This window comes from Fusarium fujikuroi, chromosome FFUJ_chr03 (genome assembly GCF_900079805.1).
Source record: "Fusarium fujikuroi IMI 58289 draft genome, chromosome FFUJ_chr03".
Classification (NCBI taxonomy): Eukaryota; Fungi; Ascomycota; class Sordariomycetes; order Hypocreales; family Nectriaceae; genus Fusarium; species Fusarium fujikuroi.
In genome coordinates this window covers 4,009,504-4,031,390 of record NC_036624.1, presented here as the reverse complement: position 1 = coordinate 4,031,390, position 21,887 = coordinate 4,009,504, and the positions used below count along the sequence as shown (strand labels likewise).

The window sequence follows — 21,887 nt, the reverse complement described above, 5'->3', positions numbered from 1 at the left end:
TCGTCCAACATTATTGACGTCTAGTCCACCTCATTTCGCTTTCGAGGCGGATTCATTTCCTGGGGGAGTCTGAAATAAATCACTACGGGCACAATCACATCGACGTCACACCACCCCTGGGCCGCACACACCTGTGCGAGGCATGCCAATCTAAGATCAGCTAGGTAAAGGCAGCCATGTCAATATCTCTGATTGTTTGCTTTTTGTCCATTTTCATTACTGGTCAATGGAGTGAGTTGTGCATGCTAGTGCTTCATTTGGTGATCTTGTAATTGGAGGCGAGGGGATAACTGGGCATTCTGAATTTGTCTGATGGGCTACAAGTCTGTTTTTGCCGCGGCAGCGCTGAAAGAGTCTGGCTTAAGCCTGTGGTGACTTGTAGTGATGGCCTACCATTCTTTACTGGGGCACGATCTAATCCGCCCGTCCTGCGCGTGACATTATCGATAGGTACGTAATATCGCGTCTGATCGTGGAAGCTTGCTAGACTCCAACCATTGCCCCGGTACGCGCGCCTGTGCCAGTAAGAGCTCCGACATCCACTCAACGCAGATTGGTCCATCCCATTTGAGACAACTGTCATGGATGGTTGCATCTGCACGCTGGCGGGCCTTGCAGCTCTGGACCAGGACCCCTTCCCCGGTAGAGCCCCCTGGCTATGCAATTCACCGCGACCCGTTAAGAATGCTGTCGTCGTGCGCAATGCCAGTGCGCCGACGGCCCCTCGTTGCACCCACACCCACCCCTCGGCCAATGTACCGTATATCAACGCTCCAGGGGTTTTGGGGGACGAACATCGTGAGCACGGAACGGTCAACAAATATCAAGAACTTCGCATGGCTTCTACCATGATGGGAGGAAGAGAGTGAAAGCCCTCACGGCATTATGAGCGCAGTTTTCGAGACATCTTATAAATGAAGTCCAGGATAGGGAAAGGGCCGTAGACGACTTTTTGTCTGTCGAGACACGGAATACGTATTGGAATCAGTCTTGGCGATGCGAACAACACCGTGTCGGAGTGTTTATCGTAGAAATATTGGTGCATGACCTGGCACGTCGTGGCGTGAGACGCGTGCAAGTTTTAGTTAGAAGAGTTGAAGTTGAAATCGACGTTTGCTAGGGATAGTGATTGACATACTCGGAATGGGTTTTCCATGAGTGAATGCATGGAGTACGTAGGCTAGGGGAGGAAAGAAAACTCAGGATCTGAATCCTAAATGACAAAAGGATTTAGGTAACTTTACATAAATTTAGGATATCCTTTGCTGAGTTTATTTTGACACCTCATATCAAGGTAGATGCTGAAGTGGGTAACGTTGAGGGGAATTGCTAATTACGGCACGAATGTACCTGCTCTTCTCATTTCATTGATGCCTGTACTACCCAAGGTAATGATAGCTCTTGCGTGACTGCCAATTTAGTAGACAGCGGCTATAGACGAGCTGCCTACCATAAAGGGTTCCTTCCTTCCCTCAACCAAGCTCAAGGGATTGACGATTTGCTTTTCCTACCAATGGAATCTCTATCTCACATCAGTTGTCGCTGATTGATTCTTCGGCAGATGAATACCTTCGTAGGCATTTTCGCTTTTGATACCATCGTCATCATCAACATGGACGAGCAAATTCTTCAACTGAGTCGACTTCTCTTCTTTCACCTCAAGGGGTGTCTCTAAGAGTACATACATACAGTATGGCCTTGCCTCCATCTGCAGCCCTGCCCTACCTTGGCTTCCGACGTCTCTTTTATGTCTCAGTCACACATCTCAGGGCAAGCAAGACAATGCAAGTGACTGCTGTCTTGTGCGGATTCATGGCTCTCTGTTATTCCGGTTTGGGTTTTGGTGGGCGACCCTATATGCAATGCCATGTCATCATGAACGACAATGATCTACTCTATATGCGAGCTTGCAACATCCGTATCTCATTCGAGGCCTGCAAAGCGTGCCCCCATCAGTTCGAACTCCGTGGATAATCTACAGTTTGCACTTTGGCGCACTTTGGCTTTGGGTCATAAGAAAGAAAAAAAAGGAAAACATATCAACTAATGTACAGAGGTTCGTCTCAAAAGTCTTTGCCGGCGCTAAAATCACACTAAGTGGGGCAAAAGACTAAATACCTATAAATCTCGAATTTTATACCTATTTACCCCTGCCTTCTTTATACTTATTCCTACCTTCTAAAGCTATAATTTTTTAAATATATATAAGAATTCTCTCTATTTATGCCTAAACCTGCTCCTATAGAAGGTTATTCTATATAGCCTCTTACTTATAAATAGTTTCCTTTTTATTCTTTAGGGTGCCTTTTTTTATTATTATTCTCTTTATTTACAGCCAGGTAGGCTTAATAGTATTTAAATCTGGTAAATTTAAATACTAAAGAAGTCTCTAAACTCTTTTAGCGTTATATAGAAGCTGCTATATATAGTATTTATAAGTAGAAGCTTAATCTTCTTATATAAAGGTATTTAATCTTTCCTTTTTATATTTCTTTATAAAAGGAAGCAATCTTAGAATTAGGATCTTTATATAGTATTGCTATTAGTTAATACTGCCTTTTCCCTCTCTTATTAGCTTGCTATTAGCCTTATTTTAAGACTATATAGGCTTTTTATTAGGTAGGTTATAAAGCCCTAGCCTTCTTATTTTATTTTTAAGTTTCTATTTCTCTTTTATAACTAGCTTAAGCTCTTTATTTATTGCCTATATTACTTCTTTAGTGGCCTTCTTCTCTTTTAAGGTCTCTAGAGACTAGTAATAATAGAGACCCTTTTTATTATATAAAAAGCAGGCCTAAAATATAAACTTATTAAAGCCTTTCTATCTTTTATAAATATAGCTATAGAGAAATTACTCTTTAGGCTGCCTTTAAATATAATAGCTATTATAGCAATAAAAAAGTATTATAAAAGTCTTATTTAACTAAATTATAGCTTTTTAATCTTTAAGGGTCTAATCTTTATAAGTAATATACTATTTTAAGTGCTCTTTTTTTATTACTACAGTTAGTTTAGGCTTCCTTATTAGCTTTATTTTCTTATATCTTACTAATTTAAAGATTCTAGTAATAGTTATAGCTAAGATCTTAATGCCTTAATTACTAAGCTTACTAAAGATATTAATAAGTATTTTTTTCTTATTAAATTAATTTATACTAACCTTAGCGATAATTAGGCCTTAATTTTCCTTAGTCTACTTTAAAGGCCGCCTAAATTAAGCTTTATCTTTAAGCTAAGTATTAATAAACTTAAGGGAATATTTATTAGGCTTAAAGTCTCTCTTAATTGCATAAAAATATATTTTATTAATTATATATTTAGGGATATTAGTTAGAAGGTAGATTTAAGGTATAGTTTTTACTTCTCTATAAGGCGCTTTTAACATTATTACTAAAGCCTAAGTTATAATATCTGTTTTTATATATAGTATCTTCTTTATAAGGTTAAAAGGAAAAGAATAGTATAGAAATTACTTATAGAAGATAGCTAATAAAATTAATAGGGATACCCTATTTGAGTTTATAAGGGTAGTTACTGATCCCTGCTTGCCGGCAAAGACTTTTGAGATGAACCTCCGTAATACCAGTTAATTAGAACGCAATCACCGCTCAAGGAACCAAGACCTTGCAACGACTAGCCAGGGTCAGTTAGACTAAGGTCCGCACCACCCAAAACCACGGACACGGGGCGTAACGACGATCTTTTGTTTCTTTGTCCCATCTGATTCTCAGCTCTCCCCCCCCCCCAAAATGCGGACCTGGGTATTCCCGTACTGTCCTGCAAGTATGTGCACTGTATCTTGTCTAACATAGCGGTATCTGTATCCGTACAAGTGGGCTCGTCTTTGTCGTCTCTTTTCTCGCCTGCTTTGCAACCTCATGCCCAGCGTTGCTTTTTGGATTTACACAAGACGCGTTATTGCTACCGCATTTATGTACTACGACTTTATCTTGGCCAAGAATCTCGTCTTCAGAATGACTTACAGCAGATCCACGGTCCACTTCGTGCATTGGCTAGTCGCCCACTGACAATGGGACCTGGCCATCCTGTCATTCACTTCATGTCTACTATGTCTCGTTGCATAAATATACATCTATCTTCATCAGCATCTCAGAAGCAAGATACCTATAGAAGATGCTGATGGCGCTTGGGCTTGGATATAGACGGGCCGCAGTTGATCTTGCACGGGATCGATGCAGTGCTCTGATCGGAATATCACAACCACAACCGTGCCCACGGCTACCGCACATACTGCGGATACGTACACATGGCATTCCCGTTGACCGCTCTAGCTTCCCTTGGTCTCCGGATGCTTGGGTTGCTAGCCCGCCAGCCGGTTTCTAGGCTAACTATCCGTAGACTGATGGCGGTGTCCAGCGTGTTCAGTTCAGTTAGCTGCCTTTGCTTTGGTATGATGCGAAGCATCCAGAATTTTTCGACTGAGGCCTGCCTGTTTTCCCAGCCTTGGTGGCCTCGTATGGTTCTGTGACCATTGAACCCTGCAGTAGACATTTTAACATTTATTGATACATCCGCAATCTTCCATATATCGTCAGTCGTAGATATTAAGGTCCGAGAAAGCTTGAATTGAGCTCAATTCGCTTGCAGACCACACCGACTACCCTGACAGAAGAACGAAGGATTGAAAAAAATAAAAAAAAAATTGAAAAAATTGACATGACGGCAAAGCTACCGGCAGCTCCCCGTCTTTAGGAACCCCCCCAGTCTCCTAAGCCTTGCTGAGGACCTGATGTCGCGGAGTCTTGGTACGTACACACTACTCTTAGTCTTCATGACCCTCCCCTGGTCAAAACGCTCCCCGGCATTAGCACTATTTCATCTCATGAGAGCTTGGCTAGCTTGGTCACAGTTGGCCCCTAGCTCTGAACCCCAGCCTAGTCTCAAAAGCTAAGCACGGCTTCTTTCGTTAAGTGTTGACCGTGGTCATTGCGGGACTTCTACTTTGGATGCCCGGGCCAGTTCTGGGGCTTGATAAGGGCTTGTCGCCGTACCAGGACCAGCTCAAGGCTTACATGGTTCGTACCAGAGCAAATAAAGAATACCACACAGTGTGGCCCTGGATTACAATAGCCCCATCCTGGGACAGACTCGCTTCTCGTACCTAGATGTTTTCTCTTGCTGGTGCCGAACAGACATCTTACATCACTAGAACTTCCCTGTGCTTGAGACTACTCTGTTCTTCCTTCATCTTTATTACTCTTTTCCCTTTTCTTATTCTTACAGCCTTACGATACCAGGCTATACAGCTCACTAACAGTCTTCCCATCAACCGGCAAGACTTGTTCTTCCTTGTTAAGCCACGAAACTACCGTCTGCATCTGTTCAAGTTCTTCGCATTTCATCTCAAGCGGCTGTAAGATCCTCTCCAGAAGAGGTGACGTGGGCGACCAAGTACAGTACAGCAGAGCCAATAACTGGAATTGCAAGGCGAGAGGATTGCTTGAGACCTTGGCTCCATCCATAGCCACACAGCATCGGCCATTCAGAACGGGAAATTGTCTTTGAGGTGTATGATTTGCTGGCAGGCCTGTACATTTGAGATATATCCCTGCCCCCAGTACTGGCTTTCGGCAAGCATACTTACGTGGTTCATCTTCACCTGCAACCTATTTGCGAGTGTGCTAAGTTGGCTTCCCTTGAATCAAGCCAAAGTTCAGACATCGCGTTGTGCGGTTCATGGTCAGGACTTGTTGCTGATTTCATCCCGGGTGACGTATTGGTTTTCTATTCTTCAACACCAATCCCCCCTGTTTTAACTCGGCTTGCGCAAGAGTGTTGATTATAAGAGGATTCTCAGAACTCTTATAGCATTACGACATTCTTGCTTCCCCTCTGGAGCTCTGAAGAGTCTGCCTTAGTATTGCTTCAAGAGAGGACTGTTTGGGTTATCTTCCCATCCCGTCCGCATCAACAAACCATCCAATCTGGCGATTCAATCGACAAGCCTGTGGTCGCAGGCACAACCATCTCAGAGCAGACCCGGATCTGCCGCAACAGATTCGACCGGCGCATCGCCTAACTCTCCACGGACACCATCGACACCAACCTGGCCTTCCAGAGACTTTACTCTATCGAAACAGGCTGCCAGCCAGGACAATAAACTACCATCTTTAGACAGGCTCGGGGAGGGTCAATGTGCCGGCCCTCGTGGCCAGGTGTGCACAGGCGGTCTAGTCTCAATGTCGCATACTGGACCAGCATCTCAACATGCGTCACGTCGTTCTTCGAGGTCCCCCTTGGGAGATGACCAAGTCTCGCCTTCCTCAGTTCGACATAGACAGCTCAGTGACCGCGATCTGCGCCAAGATGTGAGCAACGTTCCTTATACAAATGGCGAGGAAAGATTACAGCAGGTTCCCCAAAAGACTCTTGGTGTCCATAACATACTCAACCCTATGGAGCCACGACTACTGGCTTCAGGGGGTAATGGTCATCTTCCTCCAACAGCTCGTCCATCTGAATCCGTGACACCAGGCCAGGCAGTTGGCTCAATCTCTGGGCCTTTTACTGGGGCACGAGCTTTCCCGCCAGCCCAGCCTGCATCAATTTCTCTTCCAGGTACGCCCTTAGGGCCGATGACACCTATTGGAGGGCCTTCATCTGGACGCAATTCCCCAACAGCTTTCCCATTTCCTGCCGTGAATAGTGCAAGACCAAGAGCGAGCCCGACACAGCATCCCCGAGCCATAAGCGTTAGTCATGTGCCCTCTCGTGAATCTGATGGGCGACAGTCTTTACATAGCTTTTCATCTGCTAAGCGACCGTTCGAAGACATAACGCCGGAAGACACCAGAACTCAATATCCTCATCTACATCCTCTGACGGGAGCACCCACTGGTCCTCCCTCAGCGATGTCGGATCATGGTAGGTTGCATTCACAGCCGCTCGCTTCTCCTGGGACACAAGCTCCTCTCTCCACTTTCCCCTCCAGCCATGCGCCGGGTCGCACGCAACCGCCTCTGGTACATTCTCAAACTTTATATTCTCCTAACATGCAGGCTGGTCGGCCCTTCCCGAGTCCGGGGCCCCCAAGCGAGTCCGCCTCGCCATGGTCGGAAACACTGCGGAGACATGGGATGGGAGGGTCCCTTTTTGGCGTCGAGGGACAGCAAGCCATGTTAGCACTTCCGGGAAGCGAGGCACCTATCCCTGTGCATATGGACTTTTCGCAAGCGTCTAAGAAAGCAGACGAGAAGAGGCAGAGAAATGCAGTGGCTTCGACGAGGCACAGGAGGAAGAAGAAGATCATGCAGGAGGAGAACTCAAAACAGCTACAAGAGCTTCGGGATGAAAGGCGTCTCATGGAGATACGGATCGAGGAGTTGATTCAACAGCGGGACTTCTACCGTGAAGACCGTAACCGTTTACGAGACATTGTCGCACAAACGCCATCAATAAGTGGCCTTGCTGCCGGACCTCCTAGTCCTACTATTTCGACAAGCAATTCTTATGCAGAGACTGGGTCGTTAGCATCGGGGCCATCTGGGTCTATGAGTTACGGAGATGTACTATCGAACGAAAGACCAGCCCAACGCCGTCGAACCGACGACCATCCTGAATATTCGCTACCACCATACGGGTCCCCGGCGAGCGGCCACCCGAGTGCATCTCCTAGTGGACTACCTCCAATGCCCATGCCAGGTTATGGCGGGCCATCACGGCCATCATCTGCGGCATCCTCGGCGAGTGGTGAAAGGCTGCCGCCGCTGAGAGCTATGGAAGGCCGACCTCCTACTGGCCCACCCCCCGGGCCAGGGGTTCAAGAGCAGGATCCGCGAACTGGTCAGTGGGTTCCCGTTCAGCCTCGAGTTACAGAGACTGGCTGGGCAACAAGGGACACTCATCGCAGGCCTTAATGCGATGGGATTTGAGATTTGAGACTTGCAAGCGTTTGGCTACGCATTACAGTTATGGAGACCTAGTGTTCTCGTCTATTATATAATATCGGAGTGGTTCAGGTTTTTGGCATGATTTTGGTAACTCGCGGGTGGGACTTTTGGAAGACGCATCTGTTGGGCAACCGACGAATTTATCGCAACTTGTAATGTTGTCTTGTCTTATCTTGTTTCCTTGTTCTCCGTTCTGATTACGTGTTTTCTGTTGTCCGAGTTCAGCATTGTTTGCATATACGGAGTGCTCATGACGGATGTGTTGGTGTAAGCATGTATCTTTGTACTATGGACATGTTTTCGCCTTTGTCATTCCGTGCTTCCTCTTGGGAAACGGGACGGACTGGACTGGAATATTGAGGTATCTGTCTGTTTTTTACTCCTTTCTATTTGCTTGGTTGCTTCAGACTCTAGTTGTCTTGAGCTGGGTCATGAGGCAGAGCTCTTCTGCGACCGGATATCCCTGGAGCCTTTGCTTCTCAAACAGTACATCGTCTCGAAGGCGATGGTATACTCAATCAACAAGTACAGGCAGCTGCGCTTCGCAAAAGCACGCGGCAGAAGAATACTTTGAATTACAGTTACTTGGGGCTTGCCGCTCAAAACCAATGTCTCCACTGATAGCATAGGTGCGGGTATCGATCAGGACCCATTTTCATTTTGTTGTTTCCTTTGTATTTTATGAATGGTTCATAGCTATTGTTTTGGCTGTTTTGTTGTTAGCAAGTCATTTGATACCAGATTGGAATTGTGAATTTATCTTTGTATCCAATATTTATCTAGCGGGAAGTGGCTTTGGATTAGGCAGGAGTTCTCTCGGCTCTTTGGCTTTCCTTTGTTGTGGGAGAGTGCTTTGGTGAGTGTTACCTGATACCCCGGATCTTTCTATGGATCGAAAAGCTCTTGAGTTACATAGTCTAGTATAGTATAGGATAGAGTGAGAAGCACTAGAAACAAGCGTTTGTCGAGGAAGTATTTCCTGCACTTAATTATAATTTGGTATTTCAGTGTTCATGACAATAACTTTACTATGAGTCGAGGTGCTACGGTTATTACAACCAGGTTGCAGCAAGATATCGAGATGGAGAACAGAGACAACAACGCATGTGAGTGAGAATGGCCGTGATATTGTCATACGTACGGATATTACTCCGTACGCTGTAAGAGATTTCTTCTGCTGGGATACATAAGTGACGTGTCCGAAACACTTGATGGTCTCTTTTGTTGTCCTCTCCCCCCCCCCCCCCTCTCCCTCTCTGACTCGCCTTACCTTGGGCAGTGGACAACGGTCAAAGCCACCTCATGCAAACATATGGCGTTGGTGCTGTCTGTGACGGTTGTTGCATGCTCCGAAGTTAGCGGCAGTTAAGCCAACGGGAATGTTCCCAGGGGCAGGGGTGTTGCAGTACATACATACATACAGGACAGGATATGCATGTAGTGTAGCTGCATATACATACGGTACAGCATGCGTGTGCTTGCTTACGGATTATCCATATTAGCTTTAGTAGATACCAGTATCTGCATGTGCTTGGTTTTTGTTGCCTCCGGTCGTGTTACAGTGTGTGTGGTCTGTTGTCGTCACATCCTCCAATCTCGGCTCTTGGCCAGGGGTGTGACGAGTAAACAAAAGAGTTTGACTTTTTTTTGGGGGGGGGGCACTGGGCGGCTAGCGGCTAAGGCACATTAGTTTCCTATTCTGTCATATTGTGTGCATGGAGATAGTGGTTGATTCACACTAGATCACACTTCTTCAGGCAGGGGTTGTTATTAGTCGCACTTTTACAAGATTGTCGTAGTGAGAGTGTAAGTAGGTACGTACATGCATACACAATTGGGCACCTACAGGGCAGTAGGTACCTATTTGGATTAGGTATCACTCAGTGCCCAATCTCCAGTGTAAGGTAATCTCGGTTCTATGTCTGATAGTCCATGTACTCGATAATCTGTGATAGAGTTGATCTTCATCAACCTACGTACATACATACTAACTAACTAACGTAACTTTTAGGTACGTAATCCCGTGGTATTATCATCTTGTCATACCCGGCCCCCACACTGTGATCGCGCTATCCCGCGTTATCGGATCATGTCATCTGCTTTAGCTGAACGAGAAATCTGATTTCCTGCCGGTATTCCCAGCATCATCCTGGCAGCCAGTCATCAACGCCGACACCATCTCAGCCCGCACTGTGCGCTATAGGCTAGGTTGGTACTCACTATACCTTGACAAAAGGGAAGCTTTTGTTTTACAGTTGTAACATGGTTGATTTTGTTAGTATAGGTGCCAACTTGTCTGAAAATACTGCATTCTCGACCTCGGTTCAAGAATACATCGTGTTCAAGTGCAATAACCAAACTGAAAGGCATCAAGAACTCTCTGATGCCGAGTGCTCATCATAGGTCAAGTAAAAAGATTAGGCGATTTATTAGGTAGGTAGTTGTGCAGAAAGTGGATGCAATTTATCTCATGAAAATTACAGTGTGTACCTATAACGAGGGCCCTGTTCTGCATACTGTGGCGCCAGGTGCTGCACTCTAAACCTTGGATTGCGCAAACACCCGTTAGTTTATAGGCTATAGAGCATTACCTCGTCAATTAATTGCAAAGGGAGGCCTCGTATGCAAACATTGCTTACATATGTCGCGTATTGGGGTTACTTTCCACTTCCTTCCTTTCCTCTTTTGCTCTCTGCCTCACAATCTACGGTCCGTTGTTGACAAGTCACTTATATGCACAACGCAAGGAAGGCTTGCAGCTAGCCGCAGTCAACTGACACCGCAGCTATGGCTGCGAGAACAACGCTAGTTAAGCAGCCAAATCAAAGAACAGGCGGAGATTCATTCCGTTCTAAGTGTGACCTGCTTGTCTTGCTCCTCTGGTCTGGCACAAGGGGTAAAGCGAAATGGGATGGTTGTTTACTTGACGCCTCGCTCATGCTGAATATTCCGAGCCACTGTGATGAACCAATAGAGGAACTGCCCTGGATTTATGCTTCGTCGTGATGCTTATTCCCATTGACCGTGTCTGAATTTGGGGACTCGGACTAAATCACCTTCTACAATGAGGACCTTGGCATCAGGCTTTCTCGCCACTGGGTAGGGAACGGTAGTATTCTCGTATAAACAAATTGTACTCATTGCCACTGTGACATGCATGATCTACGGACATGAATTTCAAGGCTCCCATGTCATGTCTTGCTGGTTCCTTTGGTTTCTAGATTTACGCCTTGGAGTTGTTAATCTAATATTCACAGGTCCTCGGCTTACAGTTTGTCAATAGCGCTGTATCATCTTTGCAACAATCGTATCTTCTACAGTATTACGTTACGTCCAATTAATATTATGTTCTATGATGAGGTTCAGCAGTGAAAGCCTGAAGCCACACAACAAGTTTCAATAGCATGTCGTCGATCCATACAAGATAACCCGATATAGCTTTGACAAGATGATACTCAACGATTCGTCAAAATGCAGATTTCAAAGTGATTGGGGTAAAACACAAACTAAACCATGAGCCAGCTACTCTCATCATATCACAGCCGCTATTAATCTCTGTAAGGACATCATTACTGAGTCGTGCTCGCTTTATGCTTGATCAATATCAAACCTCGCCTAAGTAGTCATGTTTATCGGTATGAGACGCCGTCAAGAGCTAACAGGGATCAACCACTTCTTTATAATCATGCAGATAAATGATTAAGATGCGGGGACCATCCCTTTAGCTTCAATTTATAGTTACATCAATAAAACCCTCCGGTTAATTCAAATTCTTTGATCTGAAAATGAGTCCTAAGATTGTATAAGTCAAGCCACACCATGTGGGCGCCACGTGTGGCTGTGATCTGTTCTGGCCAACCAGGAAGCTCCAAGCTCGACATCTGGCCTTGAGCGTCACCTCAACACCAAACACCCCGCGATCAACGTCACGTCAGTATCTGTCAGGCGCATTGCGAATTTGGCTCCATTGAAGACAGTTTCTCTCTCCGAAATCTCCCAGATACCACAAGAGAGGCATTGCCTCATCGCCACCATGGCCTCCTCATTCCCTCGCTCGAGTATCCAGCTCGATTACCCCCTCTACGCCGTCGATTTTGACCCCGAGGATTCGACCCGAGTAGTTGTAGGTGGTGGAGGTGGTGCTGGTCGCTCTGGTGTTGGAAACAAAATTGTAAGTCGGTTTCTACGGGTAATGAATGGCGCATAGCAATGGACTAACGAGATGCGCAGACTGTCCTCGAAGGCGTTTCTCAAACAGAACTACGAACAGCTGGAGAGATCAACCTTTCACGCGATGAAGACAGCGTCATGTCCCTGGCAGTTGGCCCTCGCAAGGGTAAGACAACATATCTCTATGCCGGCGTCAACTCCAGCCCAGATAGCATCGCAAAGGGCAAGAATGAACACCTCCGAATCCTAAGCGTCGACCCTTCGAAGCTGCGCACTGCCGTTGGGGCTAAGACACCCGATGCCAACATCTCAGAGGTCGCGCGTACCTCTCTCTTCGAAAACCCTGACCTCGATACATATCAGCGACTATTGCGCATTGCGGGATCGACTGGTGTTGCAGCTACAGCGATGGGCAAGGAGCCCCAATTGGCTATCTTTGACGCTGCGGGTGCTACAGCCAAGCTACGAAATGTTCTGAAACTAGACAAGGAGGCCGAGGATTTGGATATTGTGCAAACAGGAGAGAATGAGTTTCAGGTTGCCTACTGCTACAAGTACGAACTGTATCTTGTCAATGTCGGCGCCAAGGAGACCAGCGAACCACAGCGGGTATACGTTATGCCAGACGACCATGGCGAACGACCTGCTTTCCGAGCAATTCGTTATCTCAGCCCTCATTTCCTCGTCGCCGCGTCCAACTTACCCAAGCGAAGCGGAGTTGTGATACAGGCTTTGAGATTACCCAAGGACGGCCACCCAGATGCACGCCTGTCCATCAACGCCAGGATATCAAGGAAGATTTCTGCAACTGCTCTTGCTGTTGCGAACCTATCACCTCCAGCTTCTCCTCTGAACGCCCTCGGCGATACACAGTTCATCATCGCTATTGCAGGCCATGATTCATCCATTTCACTCTATACACTGGAACATACAACGGGCGGCACTGTTGAGCTGCTTGCTAAAATGTGGCACCTACATACTCTCAAGGAAGTCCACGGAACAGACAATATTACGGGAGTGGCATTCTCTCACTTCCAGACACCCAAGAACAACCTTCGCCAACAGTACATCAAACTCGCCAGCACATCTCTCCAGAAGACGGTCGCTGTCCATAGCATTCCCCTTGCGAAGCATGTGGATAAGTCTCCCCGCAATCCGAAGGGACCTCCTCGTCCAGTTCGCTACGTCTTAGCTATGAAGTCCCGCGGTGTTTCCTCTCGTGGTCTCGGTATCACGATGGCCATCATGGCGCTTATCATGGCCCTCGTTGCGCAAACTGTTCTCGAGCTCTATGGCGGATCTCGCCCAGTTCTTGGCGTGCAGAAGATATTCCCATCATGGCATGGCAGCTTGCGCAGCCCCGATCACCCACCCGCCGCCTTCTTAGCTGACGAATTTCTTGCCAAGCTTGCTGGTCGCGATATCACCAAGACTGCCACTGGTGAAACTCTGGTTGTTTACGAAGGTGATGTGCCTCCTGCAACTGCCGGTGAAGACGGCCAGGCCCCGGAACTCAAACTTGATGTCCACGAGCCATCCGTTCACGGCCCAGGCAAGACTTGGGAGGAGTTAGGCGAGGAACAGAAGGAGGCCTGGAAGGCTCGTCTCAAGGAGGCTGGCGCCTGGACTCAGACCATGGGCGAGAATGTGTTCAAGGGTATTCTGTTCGGCGAGATTGCTGGTGCTGTCGGCCGAGCTGTTGCTGGTTGATATAGCATGACAGACGGTTCTTAAAAGAGACGATTCAGAAATCTTGTATTGTATCATAAGTTTGTGCTTTATATACATGTTTCTCTATGATGGCGAGGGAGTACTCTGGGATCTGGTTTGCTGTTTTAAGCCGATCATGAAAGTGGCGGTAGCGCATACTGAAAGCCTGTTACGCATTTAGGAAGTTAATGTACATGTGTAGTTATATTTATAGTTATTGTTATTGGTAATGTGTTCTCCGCATCCATGTTCCTCCATCGCGTGTCGTGTGACTAGTCGGTCATGACTTTCCATACATATCGCTAGGCGTGTGTGATGGTCCCGGAACAAGAGAGATCGAGAGATCAAGAGAATATGTTCCAAAAGACCCAATTGACACTTGATCAACCACCTCGTATACCACTATTTCAGTACATGCACTACTCTCCTTGAATGAGAAGCACGTAGGAGTGCGGCTACGCTTGTTCGCACCGCTAGGTAACCATAACGTAGCACCTTGAGGTTGCCAATGATCGTTTGTTCAATACTTAAGAATTAGCAGCCGTGAGCAGTTCAGTTCAGTTCAGTTCAGGGTTAAACTGAGAACATCAGAGTCTAAACCTCAAGTCAGCATTTGATGGTATTCAAATAGCTGTCTGTAGAGGTAAAGGAGCCCATGAAATGCCTACCGCAATATTCCTCGAGATTAACATATGCATTATCCTCTCCTAATTATTCTTGTATGTCTGTGTGTATTCATATTGAAATCCTGTTTCGAGAGTGTACAAAAAAAAAAAATATGATTCGAACTCTACAGCTAGACTCTAACTATGCAACGCATACTATACACAAGAGCTTCGTTGAAACACACGTCGAACATCTTCTTTATCACGCGGCATAGCGGACATGAGATCTAATCAGCTAGCATGTCTCCCTTCATGGATGTATTTATGGTAGTTATGTCGCTTTCATGTAGATCCCATGCCAACCGAAACCGAGGGCTCGGTGGTTGTGTCTTTGATGAACGACGTCGCCAGCAACTTGACAACAGTCAGTGTAAGGATACATTTTTAGCATATCAAAGTGCCGGCCAATAATTTCACATGCCAGACTAATGTGTGTTTCTAAGTTGAGCGCCTTTAAAGAGAAAACCTTCAAGGTAGTATCTGCCCTCATCATCCGCCACCGGCTTCGTCAATACCGGGAGTGCTCTACCAGCTCAGCATCGGATTTAATATACTGGCATTTTCCCATAAGAAAACAGGCCAAACATTTCGACATCAGGGCCATGTTACCCGCGTCGTGGCTGGTGGCAATCGAAGCTGATTGTCCTTCTGAAGTCCTCGATGTTTCAATGGGAATCTCTCATAGTCCCCTTTAACACGATACTGCCTACCATATGTTTATGAGCGCCTACAGCTATGAGAAGATATGTTTCTTGCGAACCTCCACGCGAATTTGGCTTGGTGTCTCTCATGTCCATCAAGGGCATCTCAATGCTCAATGGCTGTAAAACGTACTGTCGTCCCCAGCAACAACGTATGTAGTCAACGGAACTTTGGTCCCGCAAACGTGCCAGTTTGGCAAGTCTAATAAAACGTTTCGGAATGTTCCACAATTCTTAGAGAAGTTAGGCGATCATGGTATCAGGAACGAGCGACACTATCGGGCTCCCGCATTCCAGTCGAGCCGATCATTTCGATAATGTCTCTAGAGGCCATCACAAGTCAAAAGATATGCGGGCGTTGGGAGAGCCACCTATCTTGATGGACAGAAGGATCACTTGAGTCTCAAGATCGCCAAGGTGCGAATTGAGAAAAGCATCACAGTCCCTCATTCTCCCACATCAGTTGGCAGTTCTTCTGTTGCACCAGACATCATCATCGACAACCTGTAAGCACAGCGTGTACTGTCGACAGCTGCCAGTACAAACGCCTAGGCATCGTAAGTTGAGGCCCTGGCCAGGTCTAGCCCAGGAACTGAATTGCTTCACACCGTTCAGAACAGCCCGGCCGATCAAGGCCCTTGCAGAACCATTCAGGTAGTCAAGCCCTTCAACGTCCGTCTACAAAGTTTTTGGTAAAGGGCTTGACAGTCGAGAACCAACGGTGCCCATGATTGGTACAACATCAATAATGGCTTCGCCCATGACCAGTTCAAGGTTTGGTGCAAACCCTGTGGCGCTCCCGGATTCGGTCGAATCTTGACAGTTGGCTTGTTTAATGATGTCAGGTTCTCGTCCTTTGCGAGTCCATCCTGCGTGATGAGCTGATGTTGATGTAGATTGTGATTGTGAAACTTTGGCTCGACCTTGGTGTTACAGACAGAGCCAGACACTGGGAGATCACGATTGAGGCTTGATAGATGACGCAGTTCCAATGTCAAGTTTGATGCGGTACTGAATCAAAGCGTTGTCTATTACACGATGAGTTGTGCTTTTCCAAAGTTTACTGCAGACATGAAACAAGGGCGGCTCTCCTCTTAGAAAATACTGACATGGTCAAAACGTGACAGACAGAAGAGGTTGACAGGCATGGAAATAGCGGGAGAATATACAGGCAAACAAACCAGCCTCTGAAACGAAGAGCGCTGAACTGTGTGGCGATTGCAGTTATTGAGTCCTCTGTCTTTGTCTCCGTCTCTGCTGCTGTGCCCCTTTTGAAATGAAATGTTGCCTGTGGCTCAATTTGATTGAAAATGGATCCCTCATTGATTGATTGACAGATGCTCATGGCGCGTCTACAGGGTTGTTCCCTGTCACGAAACCCTGATTTTCGCTTCTTGGCGACACATCTAGCTACAGCGACAGCTCTCAACACGTGTGAGAGGCTCGTTCGTTGTCTCTAAAACATTCTATTCTCTGCGCCGTCAAACAAACTCTCTTTTGTGGGTGAGTCTTTTCTTTTTTATTAATAATCTGCAGCATCATAACCGTTTGAAACAAGAGTCCAACTCTGTCTGCTTGAATCATGTGAATGCGTCTCGATGGAACTTGTTAAGATGCAGCACGACAAAAGAGGAAAAGCAAGCAGACATGGATTGGCGTGCCCCTGTCTGTGGCGATATTTTGGAATTCGATCCACATTCCATCCATTCCCACAGGCTCCCGGCTAGCTGGGTCGATCGTTGAATGCAATTAGACTCTTGGTTATCATATTGAACGTTGACTATAACATCTCATTTGCAAAGCACAGTACAATGCCTTGAAATGAATGCTGTTAAAGCTCATTTCAAGTCCGAGGGCCTCCCAAGTGAACAATAACCCCTTATTCAAATTATCAGCCTGAAGCCGGAAGAACATGTCAGGGGTATCAGCCACGTTAGTATCCCCAACATACGTAGTTGGCTGACGTGATCGATTCGGCATTCATGGTTCTATCGTGACTCGACCACCAACTCGGGTCTGGGTCTGACCACAACAATAAGTGAGATGCGATGTTTGCCGGGCTGAAAGTCCACAGTACATTGTTCGTCTTGTTGTTCGTCCTCGTCCTCGTCCTCTTCAGGCAAGTCTACCAGAAAGGGCGAGGAAAATATTTAGAGACAATAGCTCCAAAAGCCTCCCGGCGCTAAACGGCATCGGCTCTGTCTAGGACAAGACCATCACAAACTAGGCCACGAACTATTCCTTACGTGGGCGTCGCCAACTGGCAGGGACGTGATTATAAGCGAGTCAAGCTGTTTACGCATACGCAGATCAACAATAACAAGTATATCTTGTCGACCTGGAGAGACATGTTACAGACAGAGAGAATGAGAGAGAAAGATACATCCAAGCTGAAGAAACACGAACGAACGGATTTGTCCGGGCGTGGGCCAATGTCAAAGCGCACGGCACAGGCTGATTCTTGGACCGGCTGCAGGGGCATGGGAATAGCATGGCATAGCATGGCTGAGCGGACAAAGCAGGGCAGGATGAGGCGAATGAAGGGAAAGGGGAGGGGATTCTTCAAGCAGAGAGGAGCTGCAGTGAGACATTCTCCTACATACTTTTGGGGCATACACGCAATTCAGGCAGCGGCTTGAAACTGAGGTAGCACGAGTGTTATTCTTGGTGATGAGGCAGTCATAGGCTGAGATGGTGAGATTCTCGTATGCCATTGAGCTACCAAAGTTCAATAACAGACCTCAGCTAAGAGTAACGTTTCGTCTTGAGATGCAAAAAATCATCCGAATCTGTTCAATAGAGTTTCTTAGGGCCAAAAGTCTCCATTTGGGGAACATGGTGGGGTTGGTTGTCAGATCTCACCAGCCACATGTTGATGCGGGAGCTAAAGCGGATCGTCGCTGGGCAGAATAAGACAAAAAGAAACGAAGGAGACAGCAATAAATACAGCCTGACTTGTAAGCTTGTGTTCTGCTACCACATACGAGAGGCGGCAGTCGAACCAGTACTTGGTCTATCTTCTCATGTTGGCGGTCAGTAGATTCCAAGGCTGTAAAGCTATCGAGGCGGTGATGGTAGATCGACGGCACTTGTCAGAACCTGCGAGTCGCGTGAAAAGGACAATATCGCTCGGTGAATTCTGACTGGATATTCGACATATTTGTCCCTGCCCGTACCAAGAGCTTGGGTTAACGCAAGGAGCATCTGTACATCAGCTACACAATAATCGTATTACGAGTCAAGACGAACGCCTAAAGTCCAGCTCTCTCCATACAAGCCAAGATCTCTCTTAAAATTGACCGTCCGTCTTGGCAGCGTCAATCAAAAAGATGTTTGATGCAGGGTAGATGTCCCATCCACTTCACTGGCTTCAGTGTCTGTTGGTACCTTGCAGCATATTCCGTGCCCCTTTCAAAGGAAAGAGAGAAAAAAATACCCGCGAGAACATATTTTCCTATTGGATGGTTCGCGATCGAAAAGACACGACACGATCTGGTTTTGTGTAGAGACAGAACCGCTGATAGGATTCCCGGGTGATGTGTGTCTCGGGAGATGCAACTGGATCATGTGTTTGGACTGGTTTGGACTTTTACGGGGTGGTTCATCAGCTGGGCGCTAAAAAGGTTGCAGTGGGCAATCACTTGCGAGGAAAAAAGAAACAATAGAGGAGAAAAAGGAAGGTGAACCAAGACTTGCATACACATACATATGAATGACAGCCAAGTTAATTCGACTTCAGTTGTATCTGTATGTTTGGTTAATCATTCATTCACCGCTGTAACAAACGCAGTTATCGAGCAAAGATGGCGACAAAGACAGAGAGAAAGAGATACGCCACCAACGGTTGGATCGTAAGCGGAACGATCGAGAATCCCAATTCGAGTCCCGTCGGTCTGGGTCTTGGAGGGCCGGCCCCCAGGTCATCGAAGTCAAGTCAGGCCAGGCCAGACCAGGTGAGAAATGCCAGGGTCCGGGCGATTTTAGAATTCGACGCTACCAGAGTTATTCCCTTTGATGGTCAGCAAGGGGAGCAATACACCATGCAAAGTTTGACGTTATTGGATCGAGGCTGAAAAGAGACGTCGAACGCAATTCAGGTGTAAAGCTGACAGACGAAGAGGACAACGAGAAAGAGAAAGTGGTTTGTGAGTGATGATGAGATGAGATCAGAGATCCACATTCAGTGGTGCTCCAGCGGTTGAAACTTGAGTTGGAGTACAACAACAGTAACAGTAACAATGAGGACCTCTCCGCCTCGAGTGAGTGGATGGATGGACTCGACTTCCTCACCTCACCTCACGAGGGGAGGGAGTTGGGCAGGGCTGAGATGCCCAACTCAATCTGACAGTCATTAATGTCCATATCTATGTATCTACTGTACCCATATGTCAAGACATTCATGATAAGGGTGAGACAAAAACATGGTGGTATTGCTGATACCATATCACATTATCATTGTAAAACATCCATCCCAGATCAAGCACAGCAATCAGTCAGAACTGACTGAACGAAGCAAGATGGAGATTCATGAGGACCCCTTGACTGCCCTGGTTTTTCTTCATCTGGCCAATTGGCCTGAAGCTAAAGCGGTGGCACTAAGCCCACCCAAGCCTAGGAGCCAGGAGCCACCATTCACCACCAAAAGGTGAATGAATTGGTGGTAATGGTGGTGACGGCATTAAGCCAGCCTGACCAGGGCCCCTCCCACCTTTTTGATCCTCCTCGATGTCAAGGTTTTCTGCTCTCAGAGGGCCAAATACACAAGATATCTCGAATTTTGAAAGTAGGAGCAATATAGATTGTCGATTTTATTCAAGATCGTCTAGTAAATCACGCGCCGACAGCTCACACTATCACAACCATCCATGGACGAGAGCAACACTGAGCGCGCCTCCAAAAAAGGTGTGAGCGGACGGGGGTCTTCCCAGATGCACATGGGGGCATGTGCAGGGATTTTATGACCACGCTCCCTGGTGAGGCGACCAAGGGCGGGAAGAGAAGGGAAGCTCAAGAGACTCAAAGACTAAAATAAAAGAGACTTGGAAGATTGATGAGAATGGTCTGGGATAGATATTCATGTTGGTTGTGCTGTCGGCAGTTACTTTTTATATATGATCGAGAGAAGACTCTTTCATGCCCCTTTATTGATGAAATGAAAGGAGATGAAAGAAATGACTTGCTGATGCTCAGTCAATATGTCTGTCAGTGCCCGGTGTGAGTGAGTGTGTCTGACGATGACATCCCGGGCCTCGTGGCATCTCCGCATCCAACTCTTTTTTCCATGGAACCGTAGCCTTAGCAGCAGATGCTCATAGATTCATCTTGAAGATCTTGAAGAATTCAGGGAACTTCAATGATCATGAGATATCTGAATGAGAGTGTATTCCCAAGCCACAGTTTCCTCCAAGTCCTTTCTTCTTAACTACTGCCTGTCTTCTGGCTTGACGGACGGACGGTGTGTCGTCGAGGTCGTTGATGAGGTGGAGTTTGGACTATGAGATCCCTTGACAAGAATGGGTCCCCTTATTGTTTACCCCCGTCAATCTCTCCCCATTCACAAGCACCACCGTAAACAAGATGCTCAACATCTCATTCAATTGTTCTCTCAGCATCAGGAACTCTCCTATCTTTCAACCACCATTTACTGGCGATTCATTACCTGGTCAGAAGTCGCACCATGTCCTGCTGAGGTGACGGATGATCCACGAGCCAAGGCCAGTGACTGACAGCCCACCACCACCACCAACTACCAATCCCACCACCTTCAAACACTTCCCTCATGCAAGGCAAAGTACGTGGAAGTGAAAGTGGAAGTGGGAGTGGAAGTCTTCCATACATTGGACCCGGGTGGGCCGCCTCTCTTTTTTTACCTTGCCTTGCATTTCAGACATGCCGCTGCAGCCTGTTGAAAGTGCATCTTGATTGATCATGCTCAGATTGTCCTTGGAAGCCAGTTGAAATGAACGAGATCCTATAATAGAACTGTGTGTGTATGTGCATGCAAGAAACACAATGCAATGTGCTCGAGGACTGGCTTCAAACATGGAAGACAAGAACAAATGGACATCCTCTGTCAATGCTGGCGTCCATCAAAGTACCCGGTACCGTACCTGGGCGCCCTCACAATTCCCCAACCAGACTAGGGGAACAGGGATGTCTGCCCTTTTCAAACAACCAGGACTTCTCCAGTCCCCGTCCCAGTCCCGGGGGTGCAATGAGACTTGACCTTGACCTTTGATATGATAAGGAGAACAAAAAACGTTAAGCCACAGCGTTCGCTTTGCCCAGACTGATATTGTTGAGATATTTCTTTCAACCTCGATTAGGTCTTCTTTCATTCTTCCTCTCTCCGACTCGACAGGGGGCCTCGGCCAATGACAGGGCCGTCGAAATGTGAATGTGCCTCTTCTTCTTGTCCCGTCGTGCAAGCGTGTCACCTTTGTCTCCAATGCTTTGTCGCAGGTTCTCCCTCCTCTTCACTTCCGTTTGAGGTTCGACGTCTTGTCTACCCCACTGATGTGCGGTACATCCTTGACCAACACCTTGTTTGGCGATATAAGGTTGATCAACGTTGTGAGAGAGAGAGAGAGAGAGGAGGTAGTAGAGGAGGAGAGAGTAGTTAGTAGTAAGTTAGTAAGTTAGACGACTAAGTCGTACCGTTAGGTTTTTTTAACGGGTTTTTTTAAACTAGTTTGGTTACGTAAACCGTTAAACGTTTCGTCGTACGTAAC

At 46.8% G+C, this 21,887-nt stretch overlaps 2 protein-coding genes; both read left to right on the top strand.

The window, feature by feature from the left end:
* Window positions 1-6,200: 6,200 nt before the first annotated feature.
* FFUJ_03337 (uncharacterized protein) lies at window positions 6,201-7,877 on the top strand (the record flags this gene model as incomplete). Its single annotated transcript, XM_023575174.1, has 1 exon — window positions 6,201-7,877. One exon carries the CDS (start codon window positions 6,201-6,203, stop codon window positions 7,875-7,877), a length of 1,677 nt encoding a protein of 558 aa, XP_023428399.1.
* A 4,066-nt stretch (window positions 7,878-11,943) lies between these two features.
* On the top strand, window positions 11,944-13,790 carry FFUJ_03336 (uncharacterized protein; the record flags this gene model as incomplete). XM_023575172.1 has 2 exons in its annotated part: window positions 11,944-12,081; window positions 12,141-13,790. The coding sequence occupies 2 exons, from the start codon at window positions 11,944-11,946 to the stop codon at window positions 13,788-13,790; spliced, it is 1,788 nt and encodes a 595-aa protein (XP_023428398.1).
* Window positions 13,791-21,887: the final 8,097 nt, after the last annotated feature.